At 40.6% G+C, this 27,485-nt stretch overlaps 1 protein-coding gene across 8 annotated transcripts in view; it reads right to left on the bottom strand.

The window, feature by feature from the left end:
• Positions 1 to 27,485, bottom strand: part of CDIN1 (CDAN1 interacting nuclease 1) — a 412,283-nt gene that overhangs the window by 228,167 nt on the left and 156,631 nt on the right. For all 8 annotated transcript variants that reach the window (XM_075844816.1, XM_075844819.1, XM_075844821.1 and 5 more), the window contains 5 exons: positions 18,578 to 18,657; positions 17,697 to 17,746; positions 7,709 to 7,776; positions 621 to 686; positions 115 to 220 (listed from right to left, as the gene is read on the bottom strand). In XM_075844816.1, coding sequence (XP_075700931.1) covers positions 115 to 220; positions 621 to 686; positions 7,709 to 7,776; positions 17,697 to 17,746; positions 18,578 to 18,657 — 370 coding nt within the window. The remainder of the gene's footprint in view (positions 1 to 114; positions 221 to 620; positions 687 to 7,708; positions 7,777 to 17,696; positions 17,747 to 18,577; positions 18,658 to 27,485) is intronic.

The raw sequence follows: 27,485 nt of genomic DNA, 5'->3' as shown, positions 1-27,485 counted from the left end.
TTTTCAAAAATATCCCAGAAAAGGAAAACTATCAGATACGATAAAGGCCTGAAGTGTACTGCATGTTTCAGTGATATATAGTAATGTCACTCAAGTGCCATGACAGAAACTCACCTGTTCCAGTAGCTCCAGAACTGATCCTGTAGATACATGCGGTGACTGCTCTCATCTCCAAACGAAGCTTTACTTTCAATCCAATGGATAACATGTCCTTCAACAGCTTAAGGAAGAATAATTACACCAAAACTCGCTTTAGTAAAGAAGCAGCTTAAAATCTCAGTTGATCTCAAGTATTTGGCAATTCTTTTGGCTAAAATCTTGTCCTTATATATACATGATTAAATTACCAGAGATAAAATATAGAATCCAAAATACAGGACATAAAATCATCTATATACGGCCCTGACAAAAATTCATATAATAGTCCGGAATGCATGCGATAAATATGGTATCAAATATTAAAAACCATTACAATGCCAAGTCAATTCATAAAAATGTATTTTCCGAATATGATTTTTTGATAATAAAGCAAAATATTTCTAGATGCATTTTCTCCAGCCTAAGTGCTTGGCTTTATTGCCCAAAATACTTTCTGTATACTGTCACCATGTCAGACTCACCTACTGGCACCTCCAGAATGAAGTCGGGTGTTTTATCATAGCCCTTCATACGAAGCTGGTCTTCATCTATAAAGAAGGCACGGCATACTCGTGAGTTAAAAATACAAAACTACTAAACTAAAAATGTGTGATTCACACTTTGTTATTAAGTTACTAGTGTCTATTATATGATAAAATAGGCCCAATGAAAGGAGGAAAAGAGGAGCAAAGTTACATGATAGAAGCGGAGAAAAACTATTGGGGCTCACAATGTAGTCTCCCCGTCTCCCACACAAGAGCCACTATATGTTCCTGTGCTGCTGAATGTATTGTTTTGTAATCTTTCCTATAGTCTTAACTAGTAACTCTTCCTACCAGCACAGAGATACTGGAGCAGGCAAATTTGCTGTTCTGGAGTTTGGAAAAGCTGGGTAATATCCCCTGTGGAAGTTGAAATGCTTGACTTGTATATAAGTCTACCCGGCTTGCCTATAAAAATATATAGATAGGAAAAGAAGCTACACAAAGGACAACTCAAGGAATTACTTTATAAGAAATGGACATTATCACAATCCATAATATTTTTATTGCTATATTTTATTTCATCAAAGTTAACCTAATGGCATTACTAAACAGCAGAGCTGCATTACTAGTTTTATCATTATGTATTACACATTAAACAGTCCTTGACCAGAGTTATTCTGTTCCTGCAGCGTTTGTCTATGACCATTCTAAGTGTTATCTTTCCCTTACCAGGCGTCATAGCATGATCACAAGAGCCCCCAGTATGTCATAACATATTGCCCTTGACTGTGAGACCCTTGAGTACACTATAGCATTTTGTAGAGAGCCATTACGGGCCTTGCTTCATGTCTCCATCCATCCTTAACTAATGACCTGGATATGTAACAGGGAAGGCTGTGTGGTCCTGTCCTAACACCTGCTGGGTTGCTGACATTGCCTTCCCAGTGCTCTTTCTGCTTCACCTTTGATTAGAATTAATGATGGTTCCCAGAGGTTGTAAGCTCGCTTCCCATCCATCTATCAGCTTGGGACAAGGATTTCACACAGAGCATTTCCAGTGTTAATGCATCACACACATACGAACCATCAGAGGTAAAGGGCAACCACAGCAAAATAGCAGAAGCAGCAACACTTATATACAGGAAATAATCAGAACTTAGTATACAAAAATGTATTTATATCTATGTACACATTGATCAGCCATAACATTAAAAACACCTGCCTAATATTGTGTAGGTCCCCCTTGTGCTGCCAAAACAGCCCTGACCCATTGAGCCATGGACACCACGAAACATCTGAAGGTGACCTGTGGTATCTGGAACCAAGACCTTAGCAGCTTATTCTTTAAATCCTGTAAGTTGCGAGGTGGAGCCTCTATGGATCACACTTGCTTGCCATTGGAAAATACTGTAGCCATAAAGGGATGTACTTGGTCTGCAACAATGTTTGGTGGTACGTGTCAAAGTAACATCCACATGAATGCCAGGACACAACCTTTCCAACCAAAACCTTGCCCAGAGCATCACACCGCCTCCACCGGCTTGTCTTTCTTCTCAGTGCATGTGGGGACATCTCTTATCCAGATAAGTGAAGCACATTCGCCCGACCATCCACATGATGTAAAAGTAAACGTCATTCATCAGACCAGACCATCTTCCATTGTTCCATGGTCCAGTGCTGATGCTCATGTGCCCATTGTAGGTGCTTTTGGCGGTGGACAGGGGTCAGCTTCGGCACTCTGACTGGTCTATCATAACCAGAAGTAACATTTTTAGCAATTTGTGCTACAGTAGCTCTTCTGTGGGATCGGATCAGTTAGGCTAGCCTTCACTCCCTTGATTGGGAGTCTTGATTGGCTATTAACATGTCGCCGGTTTACTGGTTGTTTTTTCCATGGACCACTTTTGCAATTCCACCAGTGATAACAGCTTGTGTTAAAGGGTCATGGTAAACAGCTACAAGGGAACTCATAGTGTCAAAATGGGGTGCCCAAGCTTTCCTCATTGATATATATGTGGGAAAAGCACAACATAATAGTTTCATCAAATAAAGTCTATTTATCACAAAGTGAAAAGTTATAACATTATAACAATATCGTTTTGTATCATGGTTTTCAAGATCTCTGCTTGTACTCATTGAATGCAACGTTTCATTGTTTACTTTCAGAGGATGAAAATCTGTCATGTGATGGACACACAGATACATGGCTTGAGTTAGTAAAATCCTATTCACTTCAATCGTAACTGGCTGCAGCGTCTGAATAAGGGCTGAGCTGCACTACAGTCATATGAACAAGAGTGGCGCTGTTCCCAGAAGAAAGCAGCCGATATCAGAACCTTAAACGGCTCTTTACTTGTTTCTAAAAAAAAATTATTTTCTCCTACAAATGGTGAATTTTCGTTTCAGCAGCTAAAGCAAGAAGGATTTCACATGTGGCATTTGCTCCCCTGGTGTCCCATGACTAAGGCGATGGCTCTTATCTTATGACAGGGAAAGTAATACTGCAGCACATACTAAAGCATTTCCTACCAGCTACTTATTGTATAAAATATTAATTACACGCCAGAAAGGGTGTTCTGTTTATACAACGTATTAGATAACAGACTTCCTGCTCAGCCCTAAGGCATCAATCATCCCAAACGCTCTCCCTCGCAATGATCATTTCCCCTCATTGGTAATCCTTACCTACAGTAATACCATAGACTGCAGTGAGGCCATTAGTGGCGAGCCTCATGCAGCCAACACATGAGGGGATATCCTTTTGCATCCACCTTCCCATTCACAGAGAATAAATGACAGACATTCATAACTACAACAAACATTCATGACCAAGAAAACTCATACTCAAAAATCTTCAGTTCTTGAGTTGCCCTCTTCTGTCAATGATCTATTCAGTTCTCACTTGACCCCTGAATAGTTGTGTACTGAAACATTCCCCACATTTATAGAATTTCATACTGGTCTTCCATTCAGGAGTCTAAAAAAGTTGGATGACAAACCCAATGGAAATGTGTATTCTGGCCATGCTAGTCATTTAGCTTTCCCAGAAAAAATGACAAGAACGACGGGACTATATAGACTTTTTAATAATCAGACAGAAGGCAGCGCGGGAACGTATATTTACTGCTGCTTATTTTATTTTAGGGGAAAATGCTCTTTAAATGTACATGTGTAAAACTGAAATGTACAAGATACAGAATAGAAAAGGCCTCATCACAGTCACTATTCTAGATACGCTACATAATAGAAGTAATAAAGGGACTTTAGACTACGAAACAATAAAGCTAAAATAACACTGCACATGTACAAGCCTAAACTGCTATATGCAATGCAGGGGCGTAGCTAGGGGGGGGCAAGCGGGGCACGTGCCCCGGGCGCAGTTCAGAGGGGGGCACCAGCGCCCCCTCCTCCTGCACTATAATTGCACCTGTGTCGAAAGGACACAGGTACAATTAGAAGCAATGAATGACCGGGTACGTTCCGTGCCCGGCCATTCAGCGCCTTTCCACGAATGAAGCGACTGGTACCTTTTGTACCAGGGACGCTTCCGTCGATGAAAGGCGCTGACTGACTGGCAGGGAAAGTCATCCTGCCCAGCCAATCAGCGCCTTTCATAGACACTGCGTTCAACCCCCTGGAGACCTGCGCAGAAGAGAGCAGGTCTCCATGGCTGCCGGACGGCGTGGGAGCGGGAATAAGGTGAGTTTGAAATTTTTTTTTATTTTTTTTTTAAATTGTAATAGAATTGTGTGTCTGTGTCTGCGGGGGGGGGGGGGGGACGACTTTGTCTACTCGCGGGGGGCTTTATCTACTGGGGGTGTCTATCTACAGGGGGACTATATCTACAGGGCTGGGCTATATACAGGGGGACTATATCTACAGGGCTGGGCTATATACAGGGGGACTATATCTGCTGGGCTATATACAGGGGGACTATATCTACAGGGCTGGGCTATATACAGGGGGACTATATCTACAGGGCTGCGCTATATACAGGGGGACTATATCTACAGGGCTGGGCTATATACAGTGGGACTATATCTACAGGGCTGGGCTATATACAGTGGGACTATATCTACAGGGCTGGGCTATATACAGGGGGACTATATCTACAGGGGGACTATATCTACAGGGGGGCTATATACAGGGGGGTTATATACAGGGCGACTATATCTACAGGGCTGGGCTATATACAGGGGGACTATATCTACAGGGCTGGGCTATATACAGGGGGACTATATCTACAGGGCTGGGCTATATACAGGGGGACTATATCTACAGGGCTGGGCTATATACAGGGGGACTATATCTACAGGGCTGGGCTATATACAGGGGGACTATATCTACAGGGGGGCTATATACAGGGGGACTATATCTACAGGGGGGCTATATACAGGGGGACTATATCTACAGGGGGGCTATATACTGGAGTGGGCTGTCTATAGAGCACCATATACAAGGGTGGGCTATATAGTATATAGCCCCCTGTAGATATAGCCCACCCCTGTCTATGGTGCTCCATAGATAGCCCACCCCAGTATATAGCCCCCATGTAGATATAGCCCAGCCCTGTAGATATAGCCCAGCCCTGTAGATATATTCCCGCTGTATATAGCCCACCCCTGTATATAGCCCCCCTATGTATAGCCCACCCCTGTAGATATAGCCCCCCTGTGTATAGCCCACCACTGTATATAGCCCACCACTGTATATAGCCCCCCTCTGTAGATATAGCCCCCTGTGTATAGCCCACCCCTGTAGATATAGCCCCCCTGTGTATAGCCCACCCCTGTAGATATAGCCCAGCCCTGTAGATATGGTCCCCCTGTAGATATGGTCCCCCTGTAGATATGGTCCCCCTGTAGATATGGTCCCCCTGTAGATATGGTCCCCCTGTAGATATGGTCCCCCTGTAGATATGGTCCCCCTGTAGATATGGTCCCCCTGTAGATATGGTCCCCCTGTAGATATGGTCCCCCTGTAGATATGGTCCCCCTGTAGATAGCCCACCCCTGTAGATATAGCCCCCTGTAGATATGGTCCCCCTGTAGATATAGCCCACCCCTGTATATAGTATCCCACAAATAGCTCCCCCTATAGTGCTCCACAGAAAGACCACCCCTTTATATAGCCCCCTTGTACATATAGTCCACCCCTGTATATAGTGCTCCACAGATAGCCCACCCTTGTATATAGTATATACAGGGGTGGGCTATCTGTGGAGCACTATATACAGGGGTGGACTATCTAGTGGAGCACTATATACAGGGGTGGACTATATGTACAAGGGGGGGCTATATACAGGGGTGGGCTATCTGTGAAACACTATATACAGGGGTAGACTATATGTGGAGCACTATATACAGGGGTGGGCTATATCTACAGGGGGGCTACATACATGGTTGGGCTATCTGTAGAGCTCTATATACAGGGGTGGGCTATATCTACAGGGGGCTATATACAGGGGTGGGGTATCTGTAGAGCACTATAGGGGGAGTTATTTGTGGGACACTATATACAGGGGTGGTCTATATGGGCGCACTATCTACAGGGGGCTCTATGGCAGGCACTATATACAGGGGGCTCTATGGCAGGCACTATCTATAGGGGGCTCTATGGCAGGCACTATCTACAGGGGGCACAGTGTGTGTGTGGGACACGGTGTATGGTGCTATTATAATTAGAGGTGCAGTGTATGGCGCTATTATATTTAGGGGCGTAGTGTGTGGTATAATGATAACTTTATATTTATTTATAGGTGCAGAAATGTTGGAAAAGTGAGAAGCTGAAGACATGTGAGCGGCAAACTGCAGAAATGGACCGGGAGAAGTCATCATAGAGGTCTGTACCAAATGGAGAAAAAGAACTAGAATCTGAGACGTCACCGGTAAGTCACTTAATGTAAATGTTCATTCTGCCTCTAATCAGCATTGTAGTCACTGTATGATCTGCAGCCAGATGATGGGTGGTATGATTATGATAGGATTTATTGTTTGTGAAACGGCATCTCCCAGCATATCCTTACCATTGTTCGGGCCATGCTGGGAGCTGTAGTTTTACGCCGTACAAACCTATACGGCAGGGGTTGCACTAAATTGAGCTGTATTTGTTCTGGGGCTGTATATATGTACCGAGCTTGGTTCTGGTGTTGTGAAATGTACAAATAATTTTATGCTCGCGTTACATAAAAAGAAATGACACGTCGATTGGTAGAGAAAACAAACACGGCGAGGGGGAAGGAGATGTCGGGAAAGAGGTTGGGGGGGGGGGCGCCAAAATGAAACTTTGCCCCGGGTGCTGGAGAACCTAGCTATGCCTCTGTGCAATGTACTGAAAAATCATTGGACGATTTGGGGAATGTTTATGTATATTCTGCTCATCTATATAGGTGATTTCCATGAGTAAGATACACGGGACATAAACAAGAAGCTTGTAAATACACAATAACACAGGCGATCACAGCATAAGGGCCGCGTCAGAAACTGTGTCGGAAAACATGCCAAAAAACGTCCAAAAATGCCTCCCATTGATTTCAATGGGAGGCAGAGGCGTTTTTTTCGCGCGAGCGGGAAAACTGGCTCGCGGGAAAAAGAAGGGACATGCCCTATCTTCAGGTGTTTACGCTTCTAACCTTCCATTGACATCAATGGGAGGCAGAGAAAGCATATTTCGCGGCGTTTTATGCCCGCGGCGCTCAATGCCTGCGGGCGAAAGACGCCGTGAAAGTCAGCGTGCAGGGAGAGGAAAATCTGCCTCAAACTTCCAATTTTGAGGCAGAAATTCCGCCAGCAAAAAACTCTGTGTGAACATGGCCTTAGGGTCCACATGCCCAGACCCTGTATGGCAGCTCATAAAATTCCTAGGGGTCCGTATTACAGACCTGTATGAATTCCATGTGCCGTCTTACTTTACTTCTGTAATACAACATGCTTTCAAGAAACTTGCAACAATACTATAATCAAACAGGAGGCACAGAGAAGTACAGTTTGGTTCCACATCAGTCTATGAGGTTAATTTTGAAAAAAAATATATGAAAGTTCTTAAACAGTTTCTGAATAGGGAAAAAAACATCATATATGCCTTACCTAAAAATGCTAGGTTTCTCTCCAATAGTTTTTCTCTTAGAAGTACTTCATGTTCATAGCCAATAGAGCTGCACAATCGGGAGGTCAAGTACAATAATAATAATATTAATAATAACAGTCCAATTTTATCAAAGAGCAATTTCTAATTCTTTTGTTTTAATAAATAAACTTCCCATTTCGTAAAGTCGTGAAAATTTTTATTCAGCTATTCCCTAATTCTATTTGGGTCTAATAAGGCCACTACTGCAATTCTTGCTATTCGAGAAATGTAATGGCTGCCATATATTGGTTATCATTCAACTTTCCCAGAAGAAGAAACAATAAAAAACACTGAATGGCCCTAATTCAGACTTCACACGACTCAGAGAACTATATTTATTGATGTTTTTTTTTTTCTGCTAGGAATTATTGACCTTCAATATGCCTTTTTGCAGCAGTCATTAAGGGTACTAATGCCAGAGCGCCACCACGGCATCTAAGGAGTTCCAGAGGGAGGGGGCTCCCTTTATTGGCACCTCTGCAATGAGATAACAAAGGCCCCCATGTCTGCAAGAGGCAGGGCCTAATAGAAAGCCTGTCAGTTCTGCACTGACCGACATAATACACTTCAATACAGAAGTATTATAAAAGCAATTGCATAGTGAAGTTCCAAAGTAAGACTAAAATCAAAAGATGTTTAACCCCTTCCCGACATCTGTCGTGTATATATACAGCCCAGGTCGAGTGGGGGAGTATGGAGTTGGCTCACGGGCTGAGCCCGCTCCATAGAACATGGCTGTATGTAACAGTCGCTTGGGTCATCGAAGACCTTAGAAACAGGGGGGAGGACCCCTGTGATGTTTCAGCCCCCCCCCCCCCTGCAACACGACCATGGGGTGCCTTTGGTTGGCATGGAAACCTAGGGGCCAAAGAATGGCAGACTTTGGAGCCTTTTTTGTACTATAGGAGACTGTCAGTATCACGACATACTGCAATACATTAGTGTTGCTGTATATCATGCAAACAATTCAATGATCGCTGATTCAAGTCCCCAAGGGGGACTAGAAAAGAAAAATTAAGCACTTAAATATTAAAAGTTAAAAAAACAACCTCTTCCAATTTTCCCCCAAACGCAATGTAAAAAAAATTAATAGAACTGGTATCCATAAAAGTCCAAACTATAACAATATAACATTATTTAACCCGCACGGTGAACTCTGTAAAAAAAAAAAAAATTTATTAAACCGCCAGAATCGCTTTTTTGTGGTCACTTCATCTCCTACAAAAACGGAATAAAAAGTGATCAAAAAGACCAAAAAAGTTCTGGCTTTCAGAATATGGTGACACAAAACAAATTTTATTTTTAACAATCAGTTATTTCCTTGTAAAAGTAGTAAAACATAAAAAAAATATATACAAATTTGGTATTGCCGAAATCGTATTGACCAGCAGAATAAAGTTAACGTGTAGTTTTTACCGCATGGTGAATACCGCAAAATTGGAGGAATCATTGTTTTTTTCACATTCCACACCACAAAGATTTTTTTCCCAGTTTCCCAGTACATTATATGGTACAATAAACGTTGCTGTGAAAATCGACAGCTCTTCCCGCAAAAAAATAGCCCTCATTCGGCTATATCGACGAGAAAAAGATAAATTATGGTGAAAATCTAAAATCTAAAAAAAAAAAGCTGTGGCCGGAAGGGGTTAAAATAGATCAATGAAGTTTCTAATAAAACAATGAACATTCCCAAGTAAAAATAAAAAACCCTAATTTTTCCCCTGATATAAAATGGTTTATTATGGAAAAAAAATAAAGCTACACATAATTGGCATTGCTGCGTCCATAACAACACAAACTATAAAACTACCACGTTAATTAACCCGCACGGCGAGTGCTGTCAAATAAAATAATGAAAACATGCTGTTTGCTATTCATAAAAATGCAAGAGCAATTAAACAGTCGTATGTAACCCAAAATGGTACCAAGAAAAACGACAAGTTGGCATATACATATATTTTTATTTATTTTTTTTAATTAAAATGTTTGTACAGTGCAAAGTAGTAGAAGGCAAGTTTTTGTTTTGTTTCCTTTGCATGAACTTCTTACTTCAGGTATAGCATCTTTAAGGGACAACCCTTTATTAGAACTAAGCCGTCCTAGCAATCAACTGATCGCCGTAGGTTTAGTATTATTAAGGCTGGGCATACACTTAGTTTCTGTTGCGGTTTTTATTTTTTTATTTTGGTAGATAGACTCCAATTGAGAAATATGAGCGTTTACCAAAAAAAAAAAAAAAAAACATTTTTAAAACACAACAAAACGCCTAACTGTATTTTTCTGTAGACATAGCCATGTGAGAGCTTATTTGATTATTGATTAACTTTTATGAACTTTTTTAGGGGAGAATAGAGAAAAAAAAACTGAAATTCAGACATTTTTTTTTTCATCTTAAATTTACTCCATTTACCGTGTGGTTTAAATAACATATACATTTGGTATTGCAGAAAAAAGTAGTTATATTTTAATTTTTTTTAGGTTTTACTACACAAAAAAAAATTGCATGGTCCTAAAGGCCCAAAATAGGCTTAAAGGGGTTTGCCCATCAGGGACATTTATGACATATCCACAGGATATGCCATAAATGTCAGATAGATGCGGGTCCCACCTCCGGGACCCGCACCTATCTCCAGAACGGGGCCCCCTAAACCCCATTCTACCTTTCTTGGTTCCCGCTGCCACTTGTAATTTCTGACCATGTAATCAGAAAACAGCATAGCTCGCTGAGCTACGCTGTTTCTGTAACTCCCTTAGAAGTTAATGGCAGTTACGCAAACAGTGTAGCTTTACTTTTTTATATATATGATATGAGTGTTGGATAACTTTCTCTACATTTCTCAAATGAATGACTGACCATTTAATACATGGATGATCCAGGTCTGACCCTTACATAGTGGCTCTCCACTTTGGTTTATAGTGGTAAATATGGACAGGGGTGTCTTGATGAGACAACTCTTTTATTAAATATAATCTTAATATTACAAAATCTGTGTTATGGGTTTACTGCGGTTCCCTTTACCTAACATTACTTTTATATAATAGGTCTTGTTATAAGGAACTCCTGGGATATACGTTTTCACTGCACTATTGTCTGCATCACAATTTGGCCCCTGAGCAGACTGTATGGACATAAAATCATACTGCCATCTCACCCCCTGTCCAGTGCACTCAGAATATTTTGCCAGTACCAATGTGCTGCTGAAAAATGCTTTTACAAGTGTTACCCTGCATGATGAATTCTTTGTATAACTGTAAATTATTCCACAAATAGTATGCACATTGCCCAATGAAACTCACAGTCCTGACCAGGGCGAAGAGCAGAAAAATAAAAATAGATAAATGGATCCATGGGGAGTGGAGGAGCGAGAGGAAGAAGATAAGTGGATGGAGGGTGAGGACAAACCGGGATTAATACAGGAGCTTCAAAGCGATTTCCTAATGTAATAGTGGCCGAAACACTTAGAGATGGTCTATAATGTTACTACCTGTTATTGATGTATCCCGCTGACCAAAAGGCAAAACTTGTAAATAATCTCACAGGCCATTTTCCGCCCAGTGAAAATCTGAGGCCCAGTTTCCCGTAATCCTCAAAACCCTTCCTGTGAAATAGCCCCCTGCCATTTGCAAAGAGCCTGTCTCTGTGCTTTACTCTGTGCATATATAATTAGAGTTATATTTAAAATCAATACACAATCCTTCAGAAGACATTATGCTTTTAAAACCTTAAACTTTCCATTGATTTTTAACTATTTTATGTGCCCTGAAATTAACATGTAATTTCTGAAAACTTTCGCCCTGATGTAACACTTTCATATGGCTATAAGTCATAGGGCTTATGCAGCTCTGGCCAAGAAAGACTCTCTGGGGCTCATAACATTTCTTACAGGCTGTATCAGTCACAGGGTTGTACTCGCTACACTTAAAACAGTTGCCACACTCACAAATACATGGTACGCTATCTACACGGGGGATACATGGCTTTTATGTTGTTTCATATTTGTAAGTTATAATGTATTTGCAGCAATATCATAAAAATTATATTTTCACCATATAGCACTAAATTTCCAAAATTGCCCCTTAACAAAATAAAAACCACAAAAATTAAATAGGCAGTCCACAAGCTTAAATTTTTATATACACATGGAAAAAAAAAGAACTTAAGGATAGAAGATAAAGCTTCACTTCCACGAGTCTTTAGGAGATCTGTGCTTACATCCATTATTATAATAAAACAATATCAATGCCTGAATAACTTTATCGTACAAATATATGGATATTGAATAAATATTGGGTTGTTATTCCAATCAGTGTTATATCTCTATATCTGAGCCTGTCTTAAAGGGGTTCCTCACTAATGAGGCTTATGGGCTAGAGCAAATGATGTCCACCTAGTCCACAGTACTATAGAGTTCTTAATGTGTATTCACATGGTTGTTTGCTTAACGGACCAAGAATACTGGTTGTAAAAAAAAAATAGGACATGTTTTATTTTCGGACGGTTAGAGGGCCCGACGGCCCCCATAGAAGTCAACTGATCAGTTTTTAACAGCCGTTTCTCACTAAACCATCAGTGTGGCGACCGTTAAAAACTGGTCCTGTCCCTCACAAGGGGACTCAATTGTATATAAAAACTGCTGGTGAGGCAAGGCAGCCATTGGTTCCTTTTCCCGTCATTCGGCGCTTTTTTGTGATGTAGTTTGCGTGATGACATCATCACGCCGCCTGCATCACTCTGCTGGAGAAGGCCTGGTCAGAAGAGATAAGGCCTGCATCGCTGAAAAAGAGGACAGCATAGGAGCAGGGACAAGTGAGTGTGTTGCTATCTGCAGGGGGGTGTCGATATCTACAGTGAGGGGTGTGTGGCGCTATCTACAAGGGGGTGTGGTGCTATATACACGGGGCTTGGCGCTATCTACACGGGGCTTGGCGCGATCGACAGCGGTGTGTGTCACTATCTACAGTGAGGAGTGGGTGGCGCTATCTACATGTGGGGGTGTGACGCTATCTACAAGTGTGGCGCTATCTACGGGGGGCTTGGCACTATCTACAGGGGGTGTCTATCACTGTCTACAGAGGCAATGTGGCACTATCTTCATGGGCACTGTGGCACTATGTGGGAACTATCTACAGGGGACACTCTGGCGCTATGTATATGGGCACTGTGGCATTATGTGGGCACTGTGGCACTATGCGGGCACTATCTACAGTGGGCACTGTGCGGGCACTATCTACAGTGGGCACTGTGGCACTATGTGGGCAAGATCTGCAGTGGGCACTGTGGCTCTATCTACAGTGGGCACGGTGACTATCTATGAGGGCACCATCTACTTGGGCATTCTGGAACTATCTCCATGGGCACTGTGGCCCTACCTACAGGGGACAAAGTGGCAATATCTACATGGGAACTGTTGTGGCTTCAGGGGCTTGAGACAAAAAAAATTTGATGCATGAAATACATCTATTTTTTTTTTACCGGCCATGATAAACGCATTGCAAACAGATGGCAAACGACCATTGAAAACGGTCAGACGGACTTGAAATGGTTAAACATTTGGAGACACACTGATGCAAAACGGCCATGAAAATCATCACAGTTGATCCCTTTTTAATGGCCATTTTCTTCACTGTCCTTTGAATATGACATTAGGCTATATTCACACGACAGTGGAAAAAAAACTGGACATTAAAAACTGAACTGAGTTTTCCATGGTCGTTTTGCATCAGTGTGTCTCCAAATGTTTAACCATTTCCAGTCCGTCTGTCTGTTTTTAATGTCCGTTTGACATCCGTTTTGCATCTGTTTTTCATGGCCGTTAAAAAAACTGATGAATTTCATTTGTCAGGCTTATTTTGTCCCAATCCCCTGAAAACACCCAAAGGACGGTCATTGTCATGATTGTTTTACAACCCCACTGTAGATTATGGTACACAGCCCCCCTGTAGATGATGCCACACAGCCCCCCTGTAGATGCCACACAGCCCACCTGTATATGATGCCACACAGCCTACCTGTATATGATGCCACACAACTCCCTGTATATGATGCCACACAGACCCTCTGTATATGCCCCACAGCCCCGATGTAGATGATGCCACACAGCCTCCCTGTAGATGATGCCACATAGCCACATAGCCCTCCTGTAGATGATGCCACACAGACCCCTGTAGATGATGCCACACAGCCCCCCTGTAGATGCCACACAGCCCATCTGTATATGATGACCACTACGTACAATGCCCCCTGAACTAGTGCCACACTACCCTTGTAGTGAGCGCAACAATACACTACATTTAACCGTCTCTCACGGGTTCTGCAAAGGCGATGCGATGACGTCATCGCGCCGCCTTGGCAGATCCCATGCAGACGAGAGACCACACCTGAAGAGGACGGCACTGCATCGGTGAGAATGTGACATCGTGCCGCCGATAGCCAACAAGGGAACTAGTATGTATTGACAGCCGTTAAAAACTGATCCATTGACTTCTATGGGGGCCGTCTTGCTGTGAAAACGGACAAAAATAGGACATGTCCTATTTTTTGACAGCCATTATTCATGGGTGGTTAAAAAAACGGTCGTGTGAATACACCCATAGAACATCATTGTTCTGAAAATGGCCGTGTGATGGACATTTTTCACTGTCGTGTGTATAAGGCCCTAATGAGCAGAATTATAGTTTGGAGGATGGAGTGTTTCCTTAAGAATCCCTTTAAAAGGCAAAAGAGGCAAAGAGTGGGTGCATAAGCATAAAGGTTACACAGAAGCACCACTAGTAGATAACCCATTAAGGACCAGTTCTTTTTTTCTCCTCCTTGCATCCAGGCATTTAAACCTTTTTTATTTTTTGTCCCACGTAACTGTGTGAGACTTTTCTCCGAGATGAGTTGTACTTGCCTCCATGTTAGTGTCATTTTTTGCACATTTACGTTATAGTTTAATTTCTATACATTTGTTTTATGGCAAAAATAGAAGAAAAAAAAAAATAAGCAGTTCTGCTGCGTTTTTTTAAATATATATTTTAAAAAAAAATTATGCTAGAAATTTATTTTGCAGGTTGTTACAGTCGTGACAATACCAAATGTGTGTATATTATTTTATGTTTTAGGACTTATACATAATAAAGTTTATTTATTGTGTTTTGTTTTTTTTTACAGATTTTTAAATTTAATTTGAATATTTTTTTTTAATTTGAGCCTTTTTTAAATCCCATAGGGTTTTTTTATTTTTAAGTAATGGCAAATATCTATATGCCAGTACATTACCCGGTGTACTGATAGTTAGGTATGCCCTAACAACTGCCTGTGTACTATGTCAGAAGGCCCTGCGGGCCTTTAATGGACCCCTGGGCTGTCTGCTCATAGACGGAATATACTTTGATCCCTGTGACGCGATCAAAGCAGGGGCCCCATTCATTCTTTCCCTTTGAATGCAACAATCAGAGGTTTCTGCGATCTTCGCCATTACAGCAGGTAAGAGGCTGTGTATTCCAGCCATTGCCCTACTCCTGATCGCATGCGCACACAGTGGTTGTGTCCGCCCCATCTCCAGGATGAGTATGCTTGTCTTGATGCGACAAAGTCCTGGCGTGCATGATGAGAATACTCGTCAAAGGTTTTCTTAATAACACAAATCCTTTAATGCCTAATGCACACAGTCATACTATGAATCCATGTTGTAAGGATCAGTAGTATGGCGCCTATAGCCAGCTGTGGGCTCGTACTGAACCTCAGTGTGCCTCAGACTTTATATGGACCTAATCAGGTTTTTTCTTACTGAATCTATAAGAAAGAATACGTTGGCATGCTCCACCGAATGCTATAATACGAAGACGTTTTCCCCTAATAGCAATGCTTAAAGGCAAGAATACAATGCCTGACGGAGACCGCACACATCGGCATACAGTCCGTAATATGGACTCATATAGTAGGGACTCTGCTTGGCGCCACTCAGGTTTCCATGCAGATAGCTTTAATGCGTGCATGACCATGAGCCATAATAGAGAGTCATATTTCAACGAGCCTGCAATCTACATTATTTACAGGGGCTGGTAATCTTGGATGGACAGGTCTCACACAATGAAACTCAGATGAATGGCGATAATTCTTCTTCACTTGTGTTCAGAGTGTAAACCGCATGTCTTACTTGTTATCTTGTACAACTGGCGCTACAGAGAGTACAAATACACACATTTATTAATGGCCTGTCACATGTCGTTTCTTTAGCTAAATCTCTTGTGTATGCACAAAGTCAAAACTAGCAAGGTAATGCCACATCATATCACAAGGATGATATTTCTCAATATCTCCACAGGCCAATCAAGCATTTCCCTGATAGTTTCTATCAAATGCTAATCAATTATTTCCTCACCAACCAAGATGTTTTTTTAAACCACAAAGCCATTACGACCCATTATAACTCATTCCTTGCTGCCAATAGCTGCAGATATAATGCTAGCAGTTTGTTGGCTGTGTACAGGCTTATGCAGGGTCACAAAAGGAGTACTAGATTTGGCATGAGAGAAGTGAATTAATACTTCAAACTAATAAACTAAACACTTTTCTCTTCATTGGTGGCAGATATCCTTGTGATTCAATCAACTTAATGCACGGGAGAGCAATATCAGCTACCAGTAAACTGCTATTACTCCATAGACCGTACTTAACCATACGTTACATATCAACTATCCATATGATGCAAGCACAGCAAGGGACTCTCACAGACCACTATAAAAAACTTTTATCAAAGGGGATGTATTGTAAAAAAAATAAAATATATATATATATATATATATATATATAACTTAAATCAATCTTTTATGTTGAACAGATTTAGACCCCCCCCCCATTTTACGGAAATATTGAAGATTTTGCACTGGCCACCAAGTCCTCATATTAACTAATAGCTAACACTTCCTATCACTTTTCAGCTTGCTGCTTGGGCTGTGTACACTGGGGGCAGGGTCAGCAGCCATTCTCATTATCATCAGAAGTCAGGATTATAATGAAAGGTAACACCTCTATCGTAAAGCAGATAACATAGGATCACAATTTTGCAGAAATGTCAACTAGAGAAAGCCCTTCGCAGGGTGAAGCAGCAGGCTTCTGTAAAATGGGAGTGGCCTATTGAGAGGCGTGGTTTATATGAAAGGGCGTGGCTTAATATATTAAATATTTAGACCTTCTATATTAAAATCAGACCCCTATATTAAAATCAGACCCCTATATTAAAATCAGACCCCTATATTAAAATCAGACCCCAGACCGGACCCCATTTATTAATATCAGGACCAAATTCAGACCCCCTAAATAAATTCAGACCCTGGACGAGACACCCAAATAAATTTAGAACCCAGACCAGACCCCTAACTCAATTTAGACCCCAAATCTGACCCCTAACTTAATTCAGTTCCGAGATCAGACTAAAAAAATGACTATATACTTACGCTGCTCACTCATGGCTCTTGTTCAGCTCTAGACAGCACTGCATGGGGACAGCTGAGCTCCTCTCCCTCCCTGCACAGTGACCAATTTTAATTTGACTTAGTTTTCCTATGTCTGTGTAGCAAATGTCTGTAGTCGCGGTTAAAGCAGTTCAGACAAGATGGCTGCACACAAAACAATGTGAAGAAAATGTAATAAATAGTAAATTTTTGTAAAATAGTGTGAAGCCTTTTGTTACGCCCTCAAGCAGAAATATGAATCAGCCATATGACTTATGACCAGGCAAGAGGAGTCTAAGTAAAAATAATTTTGTGCACATTTCTAGCTGTGAAAATTAGTTGTCACATTTCCAGTAAAGGTCTGCCAAAGGAGAATATCTTACTACATCAGTACAAAATACTGTAATCCTAAATTCTAAGGAGAGAACTATAGACCTGAACAGGTGAAAGAATTTTTACATTTGCCTAGAGTTGCTTTTTGAGGAAGATGTGCAAAGTTAAAAAGGATACTGTTTGATGCAATCCACCAACGGTCCATTGCAGCAGTCATTGACAATACACTGCATGAAAAAAAAGAGCAAAAGAGCAAAAGTTTTGTTTTCCTTTGTAACAATTGTACGCAGCTCTGTAAAGGGCACAAATTGATAATACAGTAGTTATGAAAAAGAGAGTGAGAAAGAAAGAAAGAAAGAAAGAAAGAAAGAAAGAAAGAAAGAAAGAAAGAAAGAAAGAAAGAAAGAAAGAAAGAAAGAAAGAAAGAAAGAAAAGAAAGAAAAGAAAGAAAGAAAGAAAGAAAAAGAAAGAAAGAAAGAAAAAGAAAGAAAGAAAGAAAGAAAAAGAAAGAAAGAAAAAGAAAGAAAGAAAGAAAAAGAAAGAAAGAAAGAAAAAGAAAGAAAGAAAGGAGAGAGAGAAAGAAAGAAAGAAAGAAAGAAAGAAAGAAAGAAAGAAAGAAAGAAAGAAAGAAAGATAAAGGAGAAGAAAAAAAGGCTTAAAGCAAAGGTATCTGCCATATACAAGATCACACATTCTTACTGCTATGATAAAATGTAACCATAACCAACAGTTAGTCACTTTGATGATAGTGTCCTATAAGCGGGCAGCATGGTGTAGAGCAGGAGGAGCTAAGGAGATGAATATATCGTTTTGTGGGAAATGATTCAATATAACCTGTCTGTTATTCCTTTAAATCCCTGCTCATTCTGGGTTTGGGTCCTGCTCAGGGATTGACAGCCGTCCCTGTATGAGGACTGCAGGGATTTAAATGAATAAAATAAAAGTTATACTGAATTCTTTTTGCACAAAACTATAGATCAATCTGCTCGGCTCCTTCTGCTTAATGAAACAAGGATGAACCATCTTTCCTATTGGATAAGTTACAGGTTATTTATTACCTGATTGACTTGATTGGCAAGAACAGGGTCAGGGATCAGAGATGGGTCACGCAGCATACCGTTCAAGACCAGCTTTGTGGCTGCAAAGAAAATATTGTAGAGACAAATTATTTTTTCATATTTCACAAACTTTTTTGTGTTTATATTAGAAGCCACCTGTACTTTCTAGGCATATGTAGTATAGATCATTGTAAAGGAAGGTTTCACTTTTGGATAACAATTGCCTAGTGTGTTGAGAATCAAAATGAAGCATCGAGGTTTCCATGTGCAGTACCTTGGATTATTCCTGTGGAAGAGGCGGAAATCTGTATTTATTATTGGACTACTATGTGGCTGCACCAGGAAGGTGTATGCGAGATTCCAAGAAAACCCGGGTTCTCCGCATTGAAGCAGCCCGGGTACCAGAACTACTGAATCAATGGGACATTGACTTCTGATTAGGAGTTATTTTAAGTAACACCAAGATCATATACATTTAACATTTAAATAACACCATCTCTCTTAAATCTCCGGCACTTTATGTTTTTGATGTTTGTATGATTGAGTGAGAGGTATAGAAATTGTTTTGGGCTTTAGTAACTATATAGGACCGTCTCTAATCCACCACTATTTGCTCTCGTGGTTCTATCTAAATATCTGTCCGGGTACCAGGTCAGGTCTTTATCCTAGATCACTGCATGTGGGTACGTGGGAACTTCTCTATTAACATCCCTAGCTCCAGTTTTAGCCAATAAAAATGTACATTACGTTAAGGATCTTGGTCAGCTGGAAAGTAGCAATATAGCATTTATAAAACAGTTAGAGCCAGACTAACAGCCGAGTACAATGCTTCTTAAAAGGGAGCTAGTACTTGGTTGGCCTTCTGTTGTAACCAGTTGACAGTGGAAATCAAAACATAGGGAGGTGGCACTTAAGTTAGGGACAAGACTGCCTTCCTGAACTAATCATCCATTCCTATTTGAAAACAGTAAGGAGCTCTGAAGGTCACCTCCCAAGAGTCGGATAAGTTATATTTTTAATGATTGTAGTGTGTCAACCGATGGAATCAAATGTAGAAAAAAACCAAAGATAAGTTACATGCTAATAAGTTTATAGTGGGTGTTGAGTATACATGTAAAATATACAGTAACACATTTTCTAAAAAATTTGCCATTGTATGTTTATGTACTGTATACACATGTTCAACCTACTTTCTTAAATGAAGTGCCAATATAATTCACATCATTGTAAGTCATTCATATTAGTCTTTGGCCAATTAAAGTGCCTTTTCTGTCGACTACCATAGACTCCAAGCAAGCATATTTACTTCAATGGTAAGAGGGAAGCAAGGCACGGGAACAATTATTAGGCACGTTGAAATCCAAAATGCCCGATCCATCTTTCTCCAAACATACACTAGATCGTAGGTCGATCACGTCGATATTGGCAGCTTCAAACAAATTTCCCCTCATGTGTATGGCCAGCTTAAAACTTTAACCCCTTGGCGACATATCATGTACAGTTACGTCGCTGCTGCTAAGGGTTTAGCGCATTGTCGCGTAACTGTATGTGAAAGTGATGGAGCAGGCTCAGAAGCTGAGCCTGCTCCATCAATAGCAGGTGTCAGCTGTATATCACTGCTGACACTCTGCTGTAACGTCTGGGACCGGACTGAGATCTGATCCCCGCTGAAAAACCCCTTAAATGCTGCGATTAATTGCGACTGCAGCATTTAGTTGGTTTGTACGCGATCGGCACCACAGTGGCCTCCTGCTTCCCAAGTACGGAAGCCTTTTAGGCCTCGCCCAGAGGCAGGACCTAATAAGCTTGCTGTCAGTGTATAACAGACAGCTCGAATACACTGCACTAGGTCTGTAGTGCAGTGTATTAGACTAGGGATTAGGGATGCAGGCCTTCAAGTTCCCTAGTGGGACAAAAAATAAAAAAGTTCACAAAAATGTTGTATAAAAATAAAGTTTAAAGTAAAAAAAACTCCTTTGTTCCCATAATACAACTTTTATTATAGGAAAAAACTGAAAACATAAACACATAACACATAAATAAATATAAAAAAACAATACCAGAATCGCTGTTTTTTTGTCACCTCGTCTATCAAACATTTTTTATAAAAAGTGATCAAAAAGTCGCATGTACCCCAAAATGGTACCAATAAAAACTAGTTTGTCCTGCAAAACAAAACAAGAACTTACAGAGCCTTGTCGACGCAAAAATGAAAAAGTTATAGCTCTTAGAATATGGCAACCCAAAAAATAAACGATTTAAAAAAAAAAAAAGTGATTCTATTGTGCTAACGCTGCAAAAGAAGGAAAAAAAACGATATACATATGGTATCGCTGTAATCGCAACAACCCGCAGAATAAGGTAAATATGTCATTTAGAGTGCTTGGATATACTCCGCACAGCCTACATATGCCCCAACATTATAAACTGAAATAACAGCAAAACCCAAAACATTACTCCTACCAAGCCAAATCTGCGCTCCAAAAGCCAAATGGCGCTCCCTCCCTAGTGAACCCTACAGTGTGCCCAAACATCAGTTTACGTCCACACATATGACATTACCGTACCATGGAGAACCCACTTAACAGTTTATGAGGTATTTGTCTTCAGTGTCACAAACTGGGCACAACATGGCATATCAGCGGAAAATTAAGATTTTCCCTTTGCACCATCCACTGCGCATTAATTCCTTCTTGATAAATGCCTTGAGGGGTGTAGTTTCCAAAATGGAGTCAATTCTTGGGGGTTTGTTTTACGATTTGACCTCAGAGCCCTGCAATTGTCGGCCAATGCTGCATAAATTGCCAAAATGACCTAAGTGCTTTTTCACTCCTGAACCCTGTCGTATGTCCAGGCAAAAGATTAGGGCAACATGTAGGGTGTATCTAAAGCCAGTAAACATGGAATAAGAATTCAAGAGATGTCTTTCCATAGTGGCACAAGCTGGGCACCACATATTGGGCACTGGTATTACATAACTAACTAGTAACTATCATAACTAGTAACTATTTTGTGTGGTATTACGATCTGTCTTATAAGCAGATACATTTCAATTTGGAAAAATTCTTATTTTTGCACATTTTCTCTAAATTTTGGTATTTTTCACAAATAAATATTGAATTTATCGACCAAATTTTACCACTAACATAAATGAAGGGGAAGCAGCGCTTGTACGAGCGCTGTACCCCCTTCAAAACAGCTGATCACCAGGGGTCCCAGGAGTTGGACCCCGACCCATCAGCTATTGATGGCCGATCCTGAAGATAGGCCACACATTTTAAGGAACTGGAAAACCTCTTTAAGGCTATGTTCACATATTTTGCAGGCGGAATTTCTGCCTCAAAATTCAGTTTGAAAGTTTGAGGCAGATTTTCCTCTCCCTGCACGCCGATTTTTGCTGCGTTTTTTAAACGCCGCGAAATACGCTTTCTCTGCCTCCCATTGAAGTCAATGGGAGGTCAGAGGCGAAACGCCCGAAGATAGGGCATGTCCCTTCTTTCTCCCGCGAGGCGGTTTTACCCCTCGTGGGAGAAAACCGCCCCCGTCTACCATTGAAATCAATGGGAGGCATTTTAGGGCAGTTTTTGACGAGTTTTGCGGCAAAAAACTCAGTGTGAACATAGCCTAAAGTCCCTTGGGGGGGGGAGTTAAAAACAGTTAAATAAAAAAAAATTCTAAATATTAAAAGTTTGAAAAAACCCAAAAACCTTTTCTTATTTTTCCCTTGAAGTAATGTAAAAAAATAAACATAATTGATATAGGTTTGTCCAGAAAAGTCTAAACTATTACAATATAACATTATTTATGTCACACGATGAACGCCACAAAGAAAAAAACACAAGAATTACTGTTTTTTGGTCACATTATAAATTCCAAATAAAATACAATAAAAAGTGACCAAAAAATCATATGTACCCCAAAATGATACCGATAAAAACTAAAGCTCACCCCGCAAGAAACAAGTCTTTACACCACTCCATAGAATAAAAGGTCGTTATGGCTGTCAGAATATGGTGACACAAAATTATTATATATTTTTAACAAATAGCTTTTTCTTTGTTAAAATAGTACATAAAATTATATATATATAAACTTGGTATTGCCGTAATCGTATTGACCCGCAGAATAGAGCATTTTGTTTTTACCGCACAACAAATGCTGCAAAAACGAAACTCATAAAACAGTGTAAGGCCGGATTCACACGAGCGCAAAAGGCACTTAAAAGCTCCGTGTGTCATCACCATATGATGCGCGGCTGCGTGCTTTTCGCGCAGCCGCCATCATTATGACACTGTTTGTATGTTTGTAAACAGAAAAGCATGTGGTGCTTTTCTGTTTTCATTCATACTTTTCACTGCAGTTGCGCGAATAACGCGCGTCCCACGGAGGTGCTTCCGTGTGGTGCGCGTGATTTTCACGCGCCCATTGACTTCAATGGCTGCGTGATGCACGAACAACGCACAAATATAGGACATGTCGTGAGTTTTACGCAGCGGACACCCGCTGCGTAAAAATCACGCACTGTCTGCACGGCCCCATAGACTAATATAGGTCCGTGCGAGGCGCGTGAAAATCACGCGCGTTGCACGGATGTATATCATGTTCGTCTGAATAAGCCCTTAGAAGCAGTTTTTTTGCCCATTCCAACCCACAAAGAATTTTTTTGCAGTTTCCCAGCACATTATATGTTACAATAAATGGTGGCATTAAAAACTACAACTCATCCTCCAAAAAACAAGCCTTCATACCGCTATTTCAAGAAAAAAAATAAAAACAAGTAATAGCTTTAGGAAGGTGGGGCAGAGAGAAAACGAAAAATGGCTGTGTCGCAAATGGATTAAGCAATATTTTTAGATGTGGTTCACAAAAAAACAAATGGGTCAAAAGAATTAAAATGACTCCATGGTGTATTATAAATGTTCCTTCCCTTTCATGGACACGTGTGACACATGGCACATTAATAAATCACCTTGGCGTGATGAGGATTACCCTATAAGGCCTATGGCAAATCCTAAAGTGTATATTTACAAAGAAATTGGAGCAGAAATCCGAAGCGGACACTCCGATTTCTGCTCAGAATGTGATGGTAGATCTTGCACAAGGATTAGCCCCATTGTCATTGAATGGAGCTAATCTGTGGCTATTCCATGCGGAATCCACGAAAATAATGACAATGCTCATCATTCTCAAAGGTGATTTATTTTCCCTCTGGTGCTGACAAAAATCTGCATGGATCAATACTTGAGCAGGTGAATTGGATAAAAAATACCTCACTCACTTGCATTGGGGGCAGTATGTTAGTGGATTCGATGAGGCCTAAATCCTCCTGTATGCGTGAACGTAGCCTAAGTTTAATACATTTGAGAGCCGTAAAACCAGTACATACAAGACTAAACAACACAACAAACACTAAAATATTAAGTGAAATCATCTGGTGACTTTAATTGGTCAAGAAGCTTCTTCGCTGAAAGCGCTTCATACACAAATCATTTGTATACCAAAGCCTCAATCTTAAGAGTGAAGCCTCGTTTGAAGAAGAAAGGAGATGATGCGGCTCATGATATAATATATTTAATGTCTTTCTCATTAAGCTAATAAGTTGCCTGTAAAGAAGACATTCTCATATCGCGCAGATTTTCTTTACTCATCTAAAAACATCACTGTCAATGGCCTGGTAACGTGACGTTTAATTAAACTTGTATAAGTACGGGTTTAATTATTAAATAAAAGAAACCTCCACAGCAGGCAGTTGTAAGAAGTGTAGAAAATGTGCTCTACGCCCCACCAGTGTTATTATAAAACATGGACATGCAAATGCAGATACTGTTTCTATCAGTGAACTAGCTAGATCATGTGGTATATCCGGGTCAACCATTAACCACCCATCATAAAGATATTTCTACACAAGTCACCCATGTATGTAACGTCTCTGTATTAGCTTGGCCACTTGAGTTAAGGTATTTACGGCGCATTGTTGATAGAAAATATACATATTTTATGAGTGTATTCAGCATAATTACAAAAAAAAAAACAAACAGTCAAAATCTCTGCTTGTAGTCTATGAATGCAAACATTATAAGGCTGCAATGTCTGGACCTAGTTCAGCTGAGAGCTTTTTACACGTATCCAAACTACGCAATCCTCTGTGTGCTAAACACAGCAGCAGTACACATTGTTGCAGAGTTCCAACGATATAAAAAATCCTGCAAACTCCATCTAAGGCTCTGTTCACATCTGTGTTGGGGTCCCGTTCTGATGTTCCGTCGGAGCTTTGCGTTACAGAGGGACCCTGAACAGATACAAACGGACACGGACGGAAACCAGAGGTTTCCATCACCATTGATTTCAATGGTGACGGATCTGATGCGCATGGTTTCCGTTTGTCTCTGTTGTGCACCGGATCCGTAGTTTTGCCGGAAGCAAAATATTTTCAGTTTGCGTCTGTTCAGGGTCCCGTTTTGACAGAAAGCTCCGATGGAACGTCAAAACGGGACTCCAACGCAGATGTGAACAGAGCCTTAAGCTGCGTATTTAGGACCAATATAGCAATATTGACTGTAAATTTTAAAGAACGCAGTGCGCTATTCGGTTCTTTAATGTGCACTGAATTATACACTGTAGCGAACGTTGTCGTCTGCCACTTAAAGAATACATGAATGGGAAAAAAAAAGTTGCTTTTCTACATTACGATGGTTATGCCTTCACATTCTAAAAAAGCATAACAAAGGCATACAAACATACATACACAAGATACCAAAAGAGAGGATGCTGCTGAGAATGGGGATCCCCCTCTTTCCAGCAATCTCCTTGCCTTTCAGCCTGAAATAAACGAAGATTCTCTCTATTAAAATGATAGAGCGCTGAATTATTCCTTTCTGGCATTCTGCATGCCCAGTAGGGTTTCCATCTGTTTTACAAAGATGACAATCTTATTAGAAATTAGTGACAGATAAGACCTTCACCGCTGAGCAAAAATGCACATTTACCTTGACAGGCAAAAATGTTCAAATACCAAGTTATTTCTTCATAAGCATAAATGTGTAATTTCATTTGGATTATGGGTTCTGTAGAAACGTTGCTGTAATTCCTCCGTTCTGAGCGTTGTCAAGTGTACTGAAAGAGCCAACTTTATAAAACTTGAAAGCAAAAATCCTAGAAGCCGTTCACGGAATAGTCTACAGTCCATATAAACATGAATACTATGTTATCATATATAGTAAGGGGTCTTAATAAGTACAGTGATCGTAGAAGAAATAATAAATATTACTATATATACAATGCATACTGTAATATTAAGAACACTCCTAATATTGCAGTTTTTACATTTTGATGCGGAAATAGGTGCGGTTTCAGCTGCGGATTTGGGAGCGTTTTTTTCTACACTTGTGAGATACAATCCGAAGGCGGAAACGATAAATTGACATGCTGCAGATCTTAAAATACTCACCACAGGTCAATTTACATGCGGAAAAATTTTGCAACATGTAGATAAAAGAACTTGAAATCACATGTATTTTGCAGGTACTGTATTAAACTGCAGATTTGCCGCAGGAAAATATGCGTTGCAAATCCACACGTAATACGCATTGTGTGCATTTGGCCTTACATAGAAATCAATGTAATGAGATGTGTCTGAACAGCCTTGCACATAGACGTGGCTGGACAGATTCTCAACTTTTTCTCTTCCTCCTACTCTCTTCTGCTCTGCCATAGACACTAGTGGTAAAAAGAGAAAAAGAGTGAGCACTTTATGTGGTCAGGCTGTCAAACACATAGGGATTTAATTGAATGCATGAAAGGTTAGGCATTTGAATCGTCCTTATGGTGTCAGGCCCTGTAGGACCTACTATGGCATTAGATTTGCCCGTGGACCCATACAGAAAATTTTTAATTGTTTAACTTTTTGTAAAATGGAACAGATTTCCAATGATTTAAAATGCGATCATGACCAAAAAACTAAATTGTGGCTGGATTGGAATAAGTATAGCTACAGTATGCCTATAGCCACCGTAAAGAGGAAAACAATAAGGGAGTAGTGTCATCACAATCTACCAATGGTTTCAACTCTTAACTCCTTGGCGACATACAACGCACTATTACTGAAATGTCGCCATGGGTAAGTATGGAGCGCGCTCACGGGCTAAACACGCTCCATACTCAGCGGGATACGGCTGTGTTATACAGCTGACAACTAACTCCAACGGGCGGAATCAAAGATCACTTTGATTCCGCCCGTTTAACACCTTAACCCCTTTCTGACATTTGATGTATCCATACGTCATAGCCGGGTAGGGGAAGTATGGAACGGGCTTACGGAGTGAACCCGCTCCATACGATGCAGGTGTCGGCTGTATGTTACAGCCGACACTTCACAGTAACGAGCGGGATCGCGCTCAATCGAGATCGTTTAACCCTTTAAATGCTGCGGTCAATAGCGACAGCAGCATTTAAATAGTTAGAAAGAGGGGGCGACCCCCTCTAGCAGATCATCGCGCCCCCCGCAATGAAATCGCGGGTTGGTGATGGTTGCTATGGCAGCCTGGGGGCCTAATGACGGCCCCCAGGTCTGTCATCTTTGTGCTCCTATTAAGCCCTGCCTCTGTCAGAAAGGCGATATACTGCAATACATTAGTATTGCAGTATATAGTACAAGAGATCCAACGATCGCTAATTGAAGTCCCCTTGGGGAAGTAATAAAAAAAAGTAAATTAGTCAAATAAAGTTTTTTTTAATGTAAAAAATAATAATAATAACATTAAAAGTTAAAAAAAAAAACACTTTTCCTATTTTCCCCCTGGAGCATTGTAAAAAAAATAAAAAAAATAAACATAATTGGTATCGCCGCATCCATAAAAGTCTGAACTATTACAATATATCATTATTTAACCCGCACGGTGAAGGCCGTAAC

This window comes from Rhinoderma darwinii, chromosome 12 (genome assembly GCF_050947455.1).
Source record: "Rhinoderma darwinii isolate aRhiDar2 chromosome 12, aRhiDar2.hap1, whole genome shotgun sequence".
In the NCBI taxonomy this organism is placed as follows: domain Eukaryota; kingdom Metazoa; phylum Chordata; class Amphibia; order Anura; family Rhinodermatidae; genus Rhinoderma; species Rhinoderma darwinii.
The sequence above is the reverse complement of the archived record's forward strand: the minus strand, read 5'-3'. Positions and strand labels throughout refer to the sequence as shown.